This window comes from Hetaerina americana, unplaced genomic scaffold (genome assembly GCF_022747635.1).
Source record: "Hetaerina americana unplaced genomic scaffold, ioHetAmer1.1.p SCAF_31, whole genome shotgun sequence".
In the NCBI taxonomy this organism is placed as follows: domain Eukaryota; kingdom Metazoa; phylum Arthropoda; class Insecta; order Odonata; family Calopterygidae; genus Hetaerina; species Hetaerina americana.
Window position 1 is genome coordinate 5,000,851 of NW_027286886.1, and position 18,982 is coordinate 5,019,832.

At 37.7% G+C, this 18,982-nt stretch overlaps 1 protein-coding gene across 1 annotated transcript in view; it reads left to right on the forward strand.

Annotated features, from left to right (window-relative positions):
• The first annotated feature begins 4,826 nt into the window (after window positions 1-4,826).
• LOC139691262 (proteasome assembly chaperone 2) overlaps window positions 4,827-18,982 on the forward strand; it is a 42,954-nt gene continuing 28,798 nt past the window's right edge. Inside the window, exons 1-3 of the mRNA XM_071589016.1 lie at window positions 4,827-5,025; window positions 5,127-5,289; window positions 15,171-15,229. Coding sequence (XP_071445117.1) covers window positions 4,975-5,025; window positions 5,127-5,289; window positions 15,171-15,229 — 273 coding nt within the window. The 5' untranslated portion in view covers window positions 4,827-4,974. The remainder of the gene's footprint in view (window positions 5,026-5,126; window positions 5,290-15,170; window positions 15,230-18,982) is intronic.

An 18,982-nucleotide genomic window follows, 5' to 3' on the forward strand; every position in this document is an offset into this window, starting at 1 on the left:
TAGGAATAATAACTGCTCAGATGCTTATGCTTAATATATTCCTTGAATTGATGCAATATTTTTCCAATGCAATGTCCAATTATAAACTTTCTGGAAATATAAATTGTTTTTCATTCCATAAACACAAAATTCCTCAAAGTTTAAGAAAAATCCATCGAAATTGAATAACAGTCGGGTCCACCGAAGTGTTTGAATCAGAAGATGTTAGCTTCTATCAGTTGGTCATCATCCGTCTTTGCACTGGGCAGACTCATCCATCTTTTTAATCATCTCATCCGTGATCCATGGTTTCCTATTCCTTTTAGCGTTAACAGTTCTAATAGTGTCTTTTGCGGCTTTAGACAACCCTTTCTTGAAACTTTCCCATTTTTCTTCGATAGTACTTAGCTCTTTACCATCCTCCATAATTTCCTCTACAGCCCATTGGTACTCCTTCCTTTTTAATCCATTTAATGCTTCTACGTTCCATTTTCTAATTCGCCACCCCTGCCTTATTTTTTTTGAAACGGACACTACGCTCCCGGGAAGCTGAGCGAATGTACCACACCGTTCTTAAATCTGTGTATAACCAGAATATAATCTAGCTGATACCTTTCTGAGTCACCTGGCATTTTCCATGTATACCTGCGTCTTTTGTGGTGTCTAAACCAAGTGTTGGTGATGACTAACCCCTGTCTCCTGCAGAACTCAACTGCTTTCTCCCCGCTGTCATTCCTCGTGCCTAACCCGTAGTCCCCAACCTCGTCACCATCTCTTCCTTCGCCTACCGTCGCATTCCAATCCCCCATCACTATCAAATGTATCCCTGAAGGAACACACGCGATTTTGTCCTCTAACTGATCGTATATCCTATCAACCTCTTCTTCCTTATGGTTGCTCGGTAGCATGTATACCTGAATAATAACCAAGTTCGTCGATTCTGCTTCTATCTCTACTAGTAATATTGTATCCGTTACCTGCTCTATGTTGACTATGCTTCTTCATACCTCTTCATTCAATACTATGGCAACCCCGCGTTGGCTCTCGTCCCCACCGCTGTATATTATTCTATACTGATCACTCCAGTAATCCCCGCTATCTCATTCGCATAGACCTAAAATATCTATTTTTCCCCTTTCCATCTCTCACTTAATATTCTGCAGTTTCCCAGTCCTCATCATTGTCCTAACATTCCACATTCCTATTCTAACTAATTTGGTCTTCTTCTCCTGCGTCTTCTGTCCTGCTCCTTCCGGTTTTACCTTGCAAGGGTTTCGTGGGTTGACAATCGTGGAAGCCTTGCCTCTCCCGCTACCAGGCACGACATACGGCGGATTTGGCCAAGCCCCATAGTTGCCAGGACTCAAAATCTCTCTAGTGACCATCATATTTATCTGGGGAATGATAATTGAGGTGGTTTCCCGTTGCCTTCCTCAATAGTGTTTTTAACGTGACACCACCACTTACTGGCCGCCCCACTGGGGTCAGACGCCATTGCAGCCGCCTCACTGAGGAACAGACGCTGCGTGGACTACCTTTCGTCTGGCTCCTAACCTTCGACCTATCTGGCATGGGTGACCATACCAGGAGCAATTATTATTACTCCCGCCAGCACAGCTCTAGGGGTCATAGGAACACACAAGCCTTTCCATCACGTCAAGGTTGTAGTCCGGGTAGGGACAAATATAGATATATAACAGTAATTAGTCAAGGAAAAACTCTGTAAATGGTTACTTGCAAACCTGAATGAAATTCGTAATGAGAATTTCAATTAACCTTCGAGAAAGAAAATATGAGAGGTAATAATTGATGAAGAGGTATTGGAAATGGAAGAATTATATGGATGACATTTAAGAAATGATAACCTGACAAAAGGTAAAACAGCTTCAGATGAAAATATTAAACAAATCACAATTGTAATAAAGTTTGAGGAAGCAGATCATCTGTTCCTGCTGGAACAGATGGTAGTTCAAGCCTAAGAGACACTTTACTAAAAGCACATAATTAGCATTATAAGGAATCAGCATAGATGATAGTTCTGGTGTTTTCTGGGTAAATGGTATGGATGAGGTTCTTACAGGTTTCCAGTCAGGTAAGGTAATTAGCATCCAGCGTTTCAGCAGCTATCTCTGCCATTGTCCTTGGGGCTTGGAATGTTAAGTTCATACCCAGAAGAATCCCAACTTGACACTCGAAGCCCAAAGGATGATGGTAGTCAGCCATCAAAATGTTGACAGTAGCTACCTTACCCAGCAGGAAATCAGGTGGAACTTCAACCAATCAGCATTAATGTTAAACATTTCATACAAACGTATAAAGGAATTGAGACATTGTATAGGCAAAATGTTTAGTTGTCCTAGAAAAAGACAAAGAGGAAATTAGAATGATTGAATCTGCTGGTGCCCACGTTTCAAATACTCTAGATGTCAGAGCAATGAAGAAGTTCTTGGCAGAGTGAGGGAAAGGTACTAGGTGACAGAAATAGATATAACTAGCTAGTAGGACTACTGACAAGCCATTAAGACACACATCAGGGTAGGGGGGGCAATTCCTCTCCTTGTGCCGGTTGTGGTTTCCCAGGAAGATCTGGTACCCGAATAATCACTTTAGCTTGGGTGCAGATGCCCAGAGTGCTTTGCCCGGGAATCGAACCCGGGACCCTCTGGTCAGCGGTCCAATGCTCTACCCCCTGGACTACCGCGACCCACTTGTAAGGATTACTTCTTTAAATGGCACTTTATTTAATGGTCTTTAATGACGCAGATGATTTGGCATTACTTTAAAACTACTTTGGTATCACTACAGTAATTTTATTGGCACCAAATTTGATTTATTGAAATCCAATAAATCAAATTTAAATTATTTTGGAATATCACGGTACACGTTTCTAGTGTCAATCAACCTACCTGAAATATTCTACACTTATTTCTATAGTGAATTTCCATTATTTAAACATACTAGATAAATCCTTTTCAATGTGTTCTTTATTCACATTCATGAGTCTGCCATCTGAAATTCGTTTTTCTCGTTCCCCGCTTTACCTTTTTTTAATGTAGACATATGACTGTCACGTTGCGAAGCTGAAACACTTCGTTTTGAATGTCTTGAAAAGAGTTCATTCAACTTTCGCCTTTATTATTCTATATTTTTACAGAATAAAAGTTCGCTAATGATTGCATTTATTTGCTTTCAATTTCAAGGCCGTTTTGGGAGTTGCTTAGAAATGGAGAAACTTAAGTCTTCCCTGGGACCTACGGTATTCATTCAAAGACCGGTCATAGATTTACGTTGCACGTCGTGATTTGGATGTTAAATTTCAGTGTAAGTGCCTTGTGTAAATGCTGTGACTAGTTCTAGTAATTTGATTAGTGGAAGTGATTTTACATTTGCTCGTGTGTTTTAAGCCTGATGACGACGGCTTATTTAGTTTTTACATATGTGCCCCATGGATTTGATGTATGATTTCTAACCATTCCGTAAATAAATTATTGCAGTGTACTATGAGTGAATTTTTTAACCCACGACATCGTGGCGACGTAAAGTTAGGAAGTGTCAATTTATTATCTTGCTTCTTTTATGTGTATGGTCATGAAATTCATTGAACTGTCTTGTGGAGTTAAGGCAGTAATGGATCTTATTATTTGGCCATATAATAAAGCTATGATAAATATTATCATACAATTTAAAAGTTAGATGTTGAAAAGGAAAAAGTTGTAATTCAAATACGGTCATATAAAATAAGCCTATTTTGAAGGATGGCCTTGGAAGTTAATCATTTTCCCGAAATCGCCTATGGAGACTGATCAAACCAATTATCTTTTTTGATATTGGTCGTATCAGTTTTCAGTATAGTAGCCATTAAATTTTTCAGGTATTAAAGATAATCTAAGTATCTTTTTGAAATATAATGTATGTTTCCGTTACTTCAATTTGATTCATAACGCCCATACACTGCTAGAGTTTGGTTATACCAGTATTCTTACATGCTCAGCATAATACTGAGTGTTGTCTTATGAAATCTGAATTAGTAAATTAAGAATTAAAATTAATTTGTTAGCTACGAGGGTTGTTACCCATTTCAATCTAGAATCCATTCCTTTATAATAACGAAGTTCTGTAATTGCGGCAGGCATGATAGAAACTGAGTGGGTACACCTATTGGGTTATTTAAGGGTTGTAGAATTATTGATGAATGCAGAATCACCTTTCGGAATATTTTTCATGAAAATATTGGCCGGCATCCGACTAGGTATTTTTATGAAATGTTTACCCAAAAAGTGTAATTATATGCTACCAAACTTCACATGGTAAACCGTGATGTTACACTACACGAAGAGAAATGTGACTGACGTAGACCCGTTCTTTGGCAGCTTTCGAGTTTGCCAGAGTTAACGAAACAAACTCCTACCAAACTCAACACAGCAATCTTCTCTACATCAGAATCAAGTATTATTTTCATAACAGGAGAGAGAAATGGGCGAATTTAGAATGCGGTTATAACTTGACTCACGATATATCCTGGACTATCTAAATCCTTCCCTCAGTTCACGGTAGAAGAATGTTTACCTACCGATGTCTTATAATGCCGAACCTTATCGATGGTTAATGTCCAGCATAAATAAGGTACTTAGCGTCCATAAATTTTTTCAAGTAACCTATCTAGTTACAGCTTTCCACGATAATGTTTCTGGCTAATTTTGTGAAAAGGCATCGATTTGAATAATTTGAAAACATTTAGTAGATGGTGGTTCAGAAGAAGTATCAGTTACTTTACTATTTACTTTGAAAGAACATTTGGTTGACAAAACAGTTGCGAACTGCGCTAGTTCGATAGTCTAACATGAAACCTTGCTTGTAACTTAAGTTTGGCAACGTGACTCGATTTTCGCACTCTGCCATTGGAGGAGAGCCTATAAGATAGTGGAAAATTGATGGCGTCACTCCAAGTTAAAAATCATAGTGATTAATAGTGATACAGGTGCGACTGTCCTCAGAATGTTTTACAGAGTTAATGATATGGCGATTCAAGGAAGCACAGTTATAGTGGTAGGTTCTTATCTTTGTTCCTGTCTGTTCGACTCATTATTGAAAGTTAATTTACCTTTATATATGCCTGGTTTTAAAGATGATATTTTTGCCCATTTCAGCCTTCCATTTCAGTAGGTAATATCCCTCAACTTTCAGTGGATTTATTAATAGGTACCCTAAATCCAGTGTTAGTAGGCTACATTTCTCATGAAAATTTAATACCTGTTGTCGGTCCAAATGCCTTTCACGGTCAATCGGCTCCGATGTGTGCACCCTGTGAAGGTGAGCCCTTATTCATTGTTATCTTTCAGCCTTAGAGCATAATAGTTTATTAAAACTAATAGATCACATAAAATGATTAGAGATTAATCGTTTATGTCTTAGCATTCTTTAGCGATAATAGTATCGCTTGTACAAATTCCAGTCAAATTGTGAAATTAATGTATTTAATTCGTTGTCAATATCGGCGAGGGTGATCTCGGGTGCAGGCTCTCCTGATTTTTATTGCGCTTTGATGAGTTTCGAGTTAAGTTTTTTTCAGAATTGTATAATAGTTTCAATGATAATTATTATCCTAATAGCCAAACCAATGGAATGTGTTTAGAAAACTTGCCCGCATTGCTTAAAAGTGTGTTAAATGAGGGATACATTTTCTGGCCTGTTATGTATGGCTATTGATACACACTTGCTGCCTTAGTTACCATCAATTTTGATTGGAGAATATGACACCAAAATGATGCCATCCTCGCAGATGGCTCTAAAGCATTTTACCCAATGAATTGATTAGTTGTAAGCCACTAATGAAAGTGTAGTTGAATATATCTTATGGTTTTAGTGAGAGCTATTGTGGCCCACAAGGTGGATACCAATTCAAATAATTTGTTAAGATATGAATTAATTAAAAGGTTAAATTTTAATTTGATCTATCAACGACTGTCTGTATAGGTCAAACTTATCACTTCAGCCTAGCTATGAAAACCGGGAAACTCGAATTTGATTTGATGAAATATTTATCAACCTTTTTTATGATCAACTACTGAGTGCAGGACTCATATCATTTTCTTCACCTGGAGTTATGACCATAATAATATTAATGTGAAATCAGAAATTTATCAATTTAAGTTGAAAGCATAAAATGGAAAAGGCAATAGTGGTTTTAACTTACAGTATTGCGTTAACTGATGATTGTTAGACAAACATTTCCTGCTAAAACTTGAGCCATATTGTCTTGGAAAAAATAGCAATACCCATTAAAAAAGCAGAAGTGTCTGTGGTAATTTTATGAAATAGAAATTTAAAAGTATAAGTTATGTGAGCAAATCATTTATAACAGGAAATTAAGAAAATTGTAAAATATTAAGTTCCAAGTTATAATTTAGACTCTGTACTCACCAGTGAGCATGCAGAAGACAAAAATGTGTGAGAATGCTCCTCAATATGGTGATGCACCTGTTTCAGGTTGCACAATTCCTCGGTTAAAGTGTATTTCAGTTATTGAGTATAATTTTACACGTGTGCTCACATAAGACATCAGTATAGCAACAATATTAGTATATATTGGAAGGAATCTGATGCCATGAAATTTTTTTTCTATATGCATGCACAATTATAATGGTGGGTGTTATAGTGTATCATTTTAGCTGTGACTACAATTTATTTGCTTTATACCTATAGAGAATGTATTACATTTTGCTAAGTTGGTGTTGTTTTCTTCACTTCTAATTAATTTTACATTAGAAAAAGCGGTAATAGTATGTAGTTTTAATGGAGAACTCATCTATAAGCCATAATATGGGTTAAAGAAAGATTTATGTTGATCAGTTGCCAGAATTAGACGGAATTAATTGCCTGGGGTATGCCTTTTCTGTTATATCTTTATGAAAGTTGAGCTTTCATCACCTCTCTTATGCCTCAAAGAAATTCCAGATCCAAATTCCAAACCGGTTGAATGAAGTTTTTAGCATATAGCTGAAACTAGGCTATTCTGTTTCATTTATTTTTCTAGTTATATCCTGATGTTTTCATGTTTGTAAGCTAAATAGTCTTATAGAAATAAGAATCTCTTGTCAAATCATTAGTATTCCAGATAGTAATGGTGTTCCCATCCTCCACATCCTTAAACTCTCCAATTTTCATATATTTGTTCCTGGAATTGCATTTCTTGATTAAAAGTTTATTACTCCTTAAAATACTCCCAAGTTTTAAGCGAGAATTTTTGGACATGTCAGTCCTCCAAGTCAGTTGGTAATATCTGGCAAACTGATAGTGGTTATGTTAACCAGTATGTTAACTCAAGTGTTAGAAGAGTTTATTTCTCTGGAAGATTAAATCCTAGTAGTCCGACCTAATGCCATTATGGTCTATTGGCTTTAATGTGTTCTCCCTGTCAAGTTGTGAATTCATTTCATTGTAATTGTTCAACCCTTTTGAACTAATATTTTCATTAGAACTAAAAGGTCACCATTTAGGTGTTAAATCTTAATCATTTATGGCTGTTAACATTCTGGTACTCTAATATTATCACTTTTACGAATACAAAGAAATTTGTGTAATTCATATATTTTATTAATTATAAATATCAGTGCGGTTGCAGTCAAGTGCGCAATGGTGGTTGAAAGTATTTTTTTGTGGGAAAATGTGTTTAGCAATATTTTCCCCCTTACGTTAAAGTGTGTTATGTTGGGAATACATTTATATTTTGATAAGTTTATTGGTACAGACTTGTTCATAAATAATATAATATTTTGTTTGAGGAGTTGACAAAATTGATACCAACCTCACTATCTTGTCTAAAACATTTAATCAAGTTAATCATGATATTTTGTTGCTTAAGCAAAAAAAAGTGTGTTGAGAGTTGTATTTTCAATTGGTTATAAGGGTAATTGGTTAGTCATAAGCTAATTTTCTAACTGAGGCCCCCAACTTCTTATGGTTTTAGTATGAGCTCTGGTGACTCATTAGGTGGTTAGTATTTCTAATATTATTTACCCTGATTTTCTCCTTAATATTTAATTTATGCCAACTAAATTAACATAAAAAAACCATAAAAACAGTAATAAACCCAAAGGTCGATTTGGTAGGTGATGGTAGAGGTCACCCAGTACTAAGCCCGACAGTGTGTGAAAGAGTACACATCAGGGTAGGGGGGCCAGTTCTTTTCCCTGTGCCAGTCATAGTTACCCAGAAAGATCTGGTACTCAAAAAATCACCCAGCTTGGGTGGAGCTCAGATTGCCCAGAGAGGATTGCCCAGGAATCGAACCAGGGCCCTCCATTCAGTAGTCCAATGCCCTACTCCTGGACTCCCGCTTACCTTAATTAATATAGGAGGGGAACCCAAAAATAACAGGAATGTTGTTTTAGATTCTTTAGTTCTCAATATATTTACATTAAATTTTGTTCACCTTCAAAGTGTTCCCCATTGACCACAATGCACTTCTCCAAACGATGATTCCATTGGTCGAAACATTTCTGAAATTCATTTATCGGGATGTCCTCTAGGCCGTCTAGAGATTTTTGTTTTACCTCCTTCACAGTGTCAAAACGCTTTCCTTTCATGTCCCTATTGTGTCTGGGGAACAAAAAGAGTCACAGGGAGCTAAATCCGGTGAGTGAGTGAGTCCGGTGAGGTGGACAATTGATGTCATGCCTTTTTTTTTTGTCAAAAACTGCATCACAGAGAGGGTGGTATGAGATGGTGAGGGACAAATTTGGCTGCAACCCTTTTCATATGCAAATCTTCAGATAGAATCCTCTGAATTGAACTCCATGACACTCCAGACATCTCACAGAGTTGATCAATGGTTCTGCGATGGTCTTCACGAATGAGGGCATTGATTTTGCCGACTCCTTCGTCAGTTCTTGATGTTGAAGGGTGGCCTGAACGGGGTTGGTCTTCAATTCACATTTCACCATTTTAAAAATGTGTCAACCACTCATGGACTCTTGCTTTGCTTAGGGCAGCGTCCCCATAAGCAGTCTTGAGCATTATAATACGTAGTTTCTGCGGCCGATTTCCCCAACAGGAAACAAAATATCACTGCATTGCATTGCTCTTGATAATCCGCCATCAGATTTTTCGCCGAAATGAATAAAGTTGTTTCACTGAAACAGCTCTCATGGATGGAACAATCCAGTCACGGCGACGGCACTGTGCATACTGACGCAGGAGGCGTGAGCCTAACGTACGACCGGTCGAATAAAGGCTTACCCCACTCTCGCTCCGTACCACAGCCCAATTCCTGTTACTTTTGGGTCCCCCTCGTATTTCATGCAAAATGAAATATCAATGACTGTTTGTGTCATAAGTTTGTCACTTCATCCAAGGTCTTAACCAACTATGTCCGAATCCAATAAAATATTTGAGGCTATAACCCTTATTAAGGAAGGAATTTCTGTAAAATTATTATCTTCTATATGGAAAGATATCTGAAATGTGGTGTTTGAAGTCTAGGTGGCACTTTTCAGTCTGCATAAATCACAGTTGTAGCACATTTAGTATTCCTCTCATAACTGGGTTTTACTGCTCATATCGGATGGGACGTTAAGCCGCGGACCCCTTGGCGCCTTTCGTAAAGAGTAGGCTAATGCCGACGCTGGGTTTCTCTCCACCCTTCATCCTTTCCTGTCCTTCCCCTATGGCGCAAATGACCTTAGCTGTCGGTCGCCTCCCCTCAAAACTACTACTATATTGCTAGTGTCAGTATCAAGAAGTTAAGGACACAAGCCTATACTATTTTATGAATTTTTTTCCTATTTAAAATGTAATTATTTAGATTTATTGGCTCAGCAATCACAGGTACAATTCAATATGGTCTGAGGAATACATCATTTCAAAAATAAGCATTGCAAAAATACTTATTACAAAGACTTGTATGGATGAATATAATTTAAAATCTGCTGAAATGTAACATTGAGGTTGAAAGATATTGTAGTGATCACTTCAATTAAACTTAATATAATTACCTTTCTTCGTAGCTATTTTCAAAAACTTTTTATTACGTGGAGAAAACAACCTTTTTTCATTGTTAAGTAGACTTCAAAACTTTTTCCTTCCTGATCATGAATTATTACCTCAACAATAAGCTGTTATGTGGAAAATATTCAGAATGCATGTTTAAGTTGACAGTTTATGCTGAAATAATGGTTAAAACTTAAAATGGTCGTTAATTTTTGGACCATTCATTTATGTACAGTTCAAAGGAAATCAATTATGTTTTTCCTGTTTCTTGGTATGTATTGTTTTTTCTTTTGGTTTTAATATCCTTAGAACTTGTTTTATTTCATAATTTAGTATATAAAAATAATTTGAATCCCATCCATTTGACAGTTCTTATTATTTATTTTGATAAGCCATGTAAATATTGTGCACTTTGACAGTTTGTCTGTGCAGTGCCTAAACCATAAACACAGTAATCAACCCGAAGGTCGGTTTAGTAGGTGATGGTAGAGATCACCCAGTACTAAACCCTATACGGCGTGTGAAAATTCACACATCAGGGTAGGGGAGCCAGTTCCTTTCCCTGTGCCGGTTATGGTTTTCCAGGAAGACCTATTCCAGTGGAGTGCATATTATGTTATATAACATTCTTATGATATATGCCGTTATCAGGGTGATAGACTTGACATAAATATATATTTGTTTAGTGCACATTTGTGAGTCCCTGGAGGAGCCTTAAAATGAAACAGGTAGGTAGATAGATAATGCGCCATAGGTAGATTTTCCACCTATTAACTAATACTACCTTGATCGAAAAGTTCCCGGAATAACCACCGTGTGGCGCTCCCATCGTTCCGATTTGAGTTCTGTTTTTTTTGTTAAATTGGTACATCTGTTGTTGATATTCCCTTTAAATCTTAGTGTCATAACTTGACATTTGCAAAAGTTACGGTCGGTTTTCGGTATGTCCATCAGTGCTTCCTGCGATTTTTCCATTACTTCCTCTCGGCTGCTAAAACGCGTTCCCCGTAATGGTTTTTTAACTCGATTGAACAGAAAGAAGTCACAGGGAGCCAAATCAGGTGAATTCGGTGGCTGTTGGATGGTATTTGTTGCATTTTTCGTCAAAAAATTACGAATAATGATAGCACTGTGCGACGGTGCGTTTTCATGGTGCAAAATCCACGAGTTTTCTGCCCACATTTCTGGTCTCTTTCGGCGAATTGCTTCACGCAAACGTCTCATAACGCCCAAATAATACTCTTTGTTTAATGTCTGGCCTTCTGGCAAAAATTCATGATGCACTACACCGTTGTAATCCATGAAAACCGTCAGCATTGCCTTCTTTTTTGACTGAAAACGACGTGGTTTTTTTGGTCTCGGCTCATTTGGTGAACGCCATTCACTTGCCTGATGTCTGGATTGCGTGTCGTACTCATAAACCCACGTCTCGTCTCCAGTAATGATCCTTTTGATGAATGTGGGATCGGATTCAGCCTCGCAAATCATGTCTTTTGCGACGTCAACACGGTCTCTTTTTTGCATGAAATTGAGGTCTTTTGGCATGCTACACGACGGAAACCCAAATCATTAACCACAATGTCTTGGGCGGATCCATAGGCAATGTTCAAGTCCTCCGCTATTTCTCTGATGGTTAATTTGCGGTTATTGACCAACATTTCTTTTACTTTATCAATTTTTTCACCGACTTTCGATGTCGATGGTCTGCCACTGCGTTCATCATCTTCGATTGACTCACGACCACTTCTGAACCGCTCGTGCCACTGGTAAACGACCGTTTTTTTTTAGAGAATTGTTGCCGAAACACTTTTCCAACATTTCCAACGTCCGTGCGCCACTAAATCCGTTTTTTACGCAAAATTTAATACAAGTTCGTTGTTGCAAATTTAAATCCATTTCTGCAATTGTAAAAAATCGCCAACACACACAGAGATAGATGTACTCTTGGCTACGTAACTTTTGCAAATGTCAAGTTATGACACTAAGATTTAAAGGGAATATCAACAACAGATGTACCAATTTAACAAAAAAAACAGAACTTAAATCGGAACGATGGGAGCGCCACACGGTGGTTATTCCGGGAACTTTTTGTTCAAGGTAGTATGTGGAGTCATGGTCTTCTTCCTGTCATATTTCTTGTTGGGCCTACAGTATATTTTCTCATTGTTTATCACCCTACTACCACTCCAGTATCCTTTCTCCAATGTTCTCCATGTTCACATCTCAAAATGGTTAAATGGCCGATCTTCATGCTTCAAAGATCAGTATGCATAACCATACCCCAATGCACTTCCAGATAACGTGTGTATTATTTTTTTCTCAATCAATTCCCTCATATTTGCAATTGGCCATTGGCATACCATCTTCCAATGACCATACTTCTGTATCCCTTTTTCTCCAAACCTTTTTGGTATGTTCACTCTCTACACCATTCACTTCCAGGGTAGATAAAGTCTATTGCCCTAATTTCTAATAATCTAGGAAACCTACTATCTTTCACTGAGTTCATATATGATTCCCTAATCTTGCATCCGCCTATGTTCACATTGTTTTACATCTATTTTTCTGTTCCTCAGTCTTCATAAATGCTGTGGTAACTCAAGGACTCATCCACACACTTGCATTGTTTCATCACTCTTATTCTCGATTTTATACCACTCTTACTCAAATTATTGAAGTGTCCATTTGTTTTATTTATTATATGGTACCTTAATTTAGTTTTTGTATTGAACTGTAGCTTTCATGTTTCTTGAAAATCTCATTTCTTTCATTTTTTGTAATTAATATAGGTATGAGGCAGCATGGATGTTTGGGCTAGTATAAGAAGGGATACATTTTAATTAAATGAAGAATACAATGTATTTTTCCACTGTCCTTTATTCACGTACAACCGGTTTCAACGCTCAACTGTCATCATCAGGTACAAATTAATCAAGTGGCAGTCCATTTGTATAATTTTCATGAGGGAGAGGAGGTGTGGGTGAGAGAGGGGGGAGAAGGAGGGGAAAGAAAGAGGGGTTGAGATCGGCGTTGATGAGGAGGGGGGAGAGGGGTGTTGAGCGTCGGGAAAGGTGATTGGTTGGTTTACAGTGGGGTGGGGGGTTTGTTGGGTCTTTCTGTGAAGGAAAGGGGTACTTCCAGGATTGGGGAAAGGTATTCAAACAATAAATCGTTAACAAATTGACCTGTTTTTAAATTCTTCCTGATTTCTAGCTCTTCCCACTTGTCCATCCTCATTCCTTTTTCCATCTGGTGTAAGAATTCCTGGTTGAAATCACTCCCATGATTTCCTTCCCATACATGCTTGGCGAAGTGTGATTGCTTGAGGTCACAGTTTCTGAAACAGCGTTTCTGTTCCTCCGCCCATGTTTTTAATGATCTCCCCGTTTGACCTATATTTACAGCAATACAGTCCTTACAAGTTAACTTATAAATGCCACTTTTATTTTGTGTACATATTTTGTCGTTTGTAGTATTCAAGAATGATTTTAAGTTATTCGTTTTGTAAAAAGCTATTCGAAATTTCTCCCTAGGAAAAAGGTTTGCTAACTTTTGTGAATTCAATCCATAATACGGGAGTTTTCACCATTTGTAACCTATTTCCTCCACATTCATTGGTTGGAACAAAAGATTGTATGCTTTAAAGGAACATTTTCTGTGCAGTATTTTGTCAATTAAATTTTCTTTGCAGCCATTTTTCATTGCTAAACCTTTAATTGTTTTGAGTTCTTTAGCAAAATTACTTTTGGAAAGAGGATTGGCCAACAGTCTGTTTAGTAGGAAATGAAAAGTGGAAAGCTTATGTGATATGTGATGGCGGGAGTTGGAGGGGATAATGTGTTCTATGGTGATACTTTCCCGACTGCGACTTGATTAATTTGTACCTGATGATGACACTTGAGCGTTGAAACTAGTTGTACGTGAATAAAGGGAAGTGGAAAGATACATTGTATTCTTCATTTCATTAAAATGAATTTCCACAAAGTTGAGCCAGGAACAAAGGGATACATTTTAGTATTGGAAGACTTTTTGGTGACCCCTAGAGTGAATGATAGCAATGAAAGTTTTTGGTGCCTGCATAATAAAAGGAAAATATGGTTTTGGCATAAATCCACTCCTTTTAATATGTGGCAAAATAATGTGCATACAGTAAACTCTCGTTTATCCGTGTTTAGATTATCCATTTGGTGCATTATTTGTGCGATTCCCTCTTTTCAAAGCCTAAAAATTTTAGTGAAATTTTCATTGTAAAAGCTTTAAAACTTTGATTTACATTTTTAAAGCACATGTTGAAATATTCAGGCTTTTTAAAAGTTTTTAACTACACAAAATCAAAGGTTGTCAATAGTATTTTTTGTTTTTAGTTATACATTTTTGTATTTTGTCCATACTTACCCGTTATAATTTCCTTCGCATTTATTGGCCTTGAGAATTCCATATTCTACTTGGAGGCAAGTCAGTACGCACACAGCTAACTATGCAGCAAATAGGTCTTTTACTATCCACGCTGTATTATTTTATTTGGTATCATATGATGATTGTAAATCTGTATAAGAAATTCCTTATGTTAATATTTATCCTTCATCGGTCATTTGTTTGTTCCTGGCTTCTTGATTTGTTCATTTTCTGAAGAATATGCATTTTCCTTTTGACTTGATATTTCTGTGTTCTTGCAAAACTATTATTCAACCCGTTATGAATGTACTTTATATTTTTTTAAATGTGAATTAAAAACAATGAGGGGAAAGAAGTGTTTCTATTTATATTATGACCGTATTTTCCAAGTATTTCAGTTATCTCTGTGTTTCAATTGTCGATGCTTCAACATGCATCTATTAGCTAGGATAATAAAGACTTTACTGTGTGTCAGAGAATTATCAATTTGGTTGTATAATGCAAGTGATATAAGGTTAAAGAAAGTGGCATATAAGAGGGCAATTTTGGCTCAGTATCAAATGATATATAATATTAAATAAAGGAAAAGCATTGAAATATTGTAGAAGAAGATAAGGAATAATACAAATGTTAGTAACGGAACAAGTGAAGAATGATCTTGAGGGAAATAATGTTTCAGAAGCGGATGGTGGAAAGAGAATAAATACAGTGAAGAAATAGAACTGGTGATAGTCTCCTCATCCTTCTTGTTTCATACTGTAATATGTTTTAATATTCAATGAATATATAAAGTTGATTTTTTTTTACAGTATATTATCAGGCTGCTCACCACATGATCATCCTACAAATAAGAGGAGCTATTGTTCCTGTAAGTTGGAAAAAAACTAGAACTCTAGGCATGAGTCAATATATAATTTCTACTTCTCTTTGTGTAGTACTGTAAAATATTACCATTATCCATGAAATAAGTGACAGATACTCTAGTGCATTATTTATTTAAATAAGTAAAGCTAAATGATGTCTTTTAATGGGAAGCCAATTGCATTTATTCAATGAAATAATGTGGAAAACTATGTAGGTAATTTGAATTGTTCTTTGAATGGAATGGAAATGAACTACTTACATTTCTGAAACTTTTTATTTTATGTAGTATCTCTGTACATTAATGCACTTGGTCCACTGTTGTTCCAATGTCCTGATCCAATCTCAAAAATTAGGTTCCTTCAAGCCTGAAAAATAAAGGCTACTTTGGCTGTTCGTTCTTTATTTGAACAGAATCTCCATCCACAAAGGAAAATTTTGAGCTTGGGGAAGAAAATGAAATCTAATGGAGCCAAATCAGGCAGATAAGGCTGGAGTGGCTACAATTTCTACCTTAGTTAACAAATGGCAACGAGACTTGCGTGTAGGCGTGCATTGACTTTCTTCCTTGCCAGTCCCAGCCTTTTCTCGGGTATCTTTCGCTGTAGTGGCTTTAGGAGGTTAGCATAGTATTTGCCTGTGGTTGTTTGACCAGTGGAAAGATAATCCATCTGCAGAGTTCCTATTGCATCCCAGAAAACAGAGGTCATCACCTTTCTGGCCAACCGTATTGCCTTAGCTTTCTTTGTTGGTGGTAAATGAACATATTTTCACTGCTTTTACTGCTGTTTTGTCTCTGGGGTATATAAGTGGACCCAAGTTTCATCTGTGTTCACAAACTGGTGCAGAAAATCTTGGTTGCTCTTAAATGGGTGAAGCATTGTTCGGAAATTTCCATTCTGATGCTTTTGTGATCCTGCATCTAGAGTCACAGCCCCCAACTAGTATATAATTTTCTCATTTCCAATTGCGCTGTTAAAATGTGATATACCTGTTCAGATGGCATCCCTAGAGCTTCTGCAATTTCTTATATTCTCTAAATTTTATATACATATATACACACACACATTCAAACACGAAATCCCGCCAAACGGCGAATAAATACTCATATATACAGAAACAGATATAAGGAAAAGGGATAGGAACACACAAAGGACGAACACAATAGAGGTGGGGAAGGCGGAATCGAACGGATCACAAGAGTAAAAATATTTTCTTGACCGGGACTCAAACCTCGGATCTTTCCACTTGCCGGGCTCGAGTCCTGGTCAAGGAAATATTTTTACTCTTGTGATCCGTTCGATTCCGCCTTCCCCACCTCTATTGTGTTCGTCCTTTATGTGTGTTCCTATCCCTTTTCCTTATATCTGTTTCTGTATATATGAGTATTTATTCGCCGTTTGGCGGGATTTCGTGTTTGAATGTGTATTTGGCCAATGTGGCTCATCTCTTTCTTTTGGCTATGCGTGCCACGAAACGCACTGTTCCTTTCCTGTATGATGTTGTATGAATTCTAACCCACTGTCTTTTCCTCTTGTGTGTGGTGTATTTCTCCTTTGGTGGGTGAAACAGCCCCCTGACGACATCTCTTGGCTAAAGAATCGGGGCGCTTGGCAACATATTACACCCACGGATCTCAGGGTAAATTAAGTTTCCTCGATAGCTCAAGTGGTTAAGAGCATCCGCCCGGCAAGTGGAAACATCCGAGGTTCAAGTCCCGGTCAAGGAAATATTTTTACTCTTGTGATCCGTTCGATTCCGCCTTCCCCACCTCTATTGTGTTCGTCCTTTATGTGTGTTCCTATCGCTTTTCCTTGTATCTGTTTCTGTATATATGAGTATGTATATATATATATATATATATATATATATATATATATATATATATATATATATATATATATATATATATATTTATATATATATATATATATATATTTATATATATATATATATATATATTTATATATATATATATATATATTTATATATATATATATATATATATATATATATATATATATATATATTTATGTGTGGGTAGCGGTAGTCCAGGGGGTAGAGCGTTGGACTGCTGACCGGAGGGGCCCTGGTTTGATTCCCGGGTAAGGCACTCTGGGCACCTGAAGCTCCACCCAAGCTATGTGATTTTTCGGGTACCAGATCTTCCTAGGAAACCATAACCGGCACAGGGAAAGGAAGTAGCACCCCTACCCTGATGTGTGAATTTCACACGCCGTTGGGCTTAGTACTAGGTGAACTCTACCATCACCTACCAAACCAACCTTCGGGTTGATTACTGTTAATGGTTTTTTTTATATATATGCATATGTGTGTGTATATATATATATATATAATATATATATAATATATATATAATATATATATAATATATATATTATATATATATCCCCTCCCCGGACTACAACCTTGACGTGGTGGAAGGGCTTGTGCGTTCCGATGACCCCTAGAGCTGTGCTGGCGGGAGTAATAATTATTGCTCCTGGTAGGGTCACCCATGCCAGATAGGTCGAAGGTTAGGAGCCAGACGAAAGGTAGTCCACGCAGCGTCTGTTCCTCAGTGAGGCGGCTGCAATGGCGTCTGACCCCAGTGGGGCGGCCAGTAAGTGATGGTGTCACGTTAAAAACACTATTGAGGAAGGCAACGGGAAACCACCTCAATTATCATTCCCTAGAAAAATATGATGGACAATAGAGATATTTTGAGTCCTGGCAACCATGGGGCTCGGCCCAATCGGCCGTGTGTCGTGCCCGGCAGCGGGGGAGGCAAGGCTTCTGCGGTCGTCATCCCACGAAACCCTTGCAAGGGAAAACCAGCAGCAGCAGGACAGAAGACGCAGGAGAAGAAGACAAAATTAGTTAGAATAGGAACGTGGAATGTTAGGACAATGATGGACAGGGAAATTGGAGAATGTTAAGCGAGAGATGGAAAGGGGAAATATAGATATTTTAGGTCTATGCGAGGTGAGATGGAAAGATAGCGGGGATTACTGGAGTGATAAGTATAGAATAATATACAGCGGTGGGGACGAGAGCCAACGAGGGGTTGCCATAGTATTAAATGAAGAGGTAGGAAGAAGCGTAGTCAACATAGAGCAGGTAACGGATAGAATACTACTAGTGGAGATAAAAGCAGAACCGACGAACTTAGTTATTATTCAGGTATACATGCCACCGAGCAACCATAAGGAAGAAGAGGTCGATAAGATATACGATCAGATAGAGGACATGATCGCGTGTGTTCCTGCAGGGAAACATTTGATAGTGATGGGGGATTGGAATGCGACGGTAGGCGAAGGAAGAGATGGTGATGAGGTGGGCGACTACGGTTTGGGCACGAGGAATGACCGCGGGGAGAAAGCAGTTGAGTTCTGCAGGAGACAGGGGTTAGTCATCACCAACACTTGGTTTAGACACCACAAAAGACGCAGGTATACATGGAAAATGCCAGGTGACTCAGGAAGATATCAGCTAGATTATATCCTGGTTAGACACAGGTTTAGGAATAGTCTGATAAATTCCCACAGCTTTCCGGGAGCGGATGCGGACTCAGACCACAATTTAGTTGTTATGAAATGTAGCGTACGTTTCAAAAAGATAAGGCAGGGGCGGCGAGTTAGAAAATGGAATGTAGAAGCATTAAATGGGTTGAAAAGGAAGGAATACAAACAGGCAGTAGAGAAAATCATGGAGGATGGTAAAGGGCTTATTACTATCGAAGAAAAATGGGAAATGATCA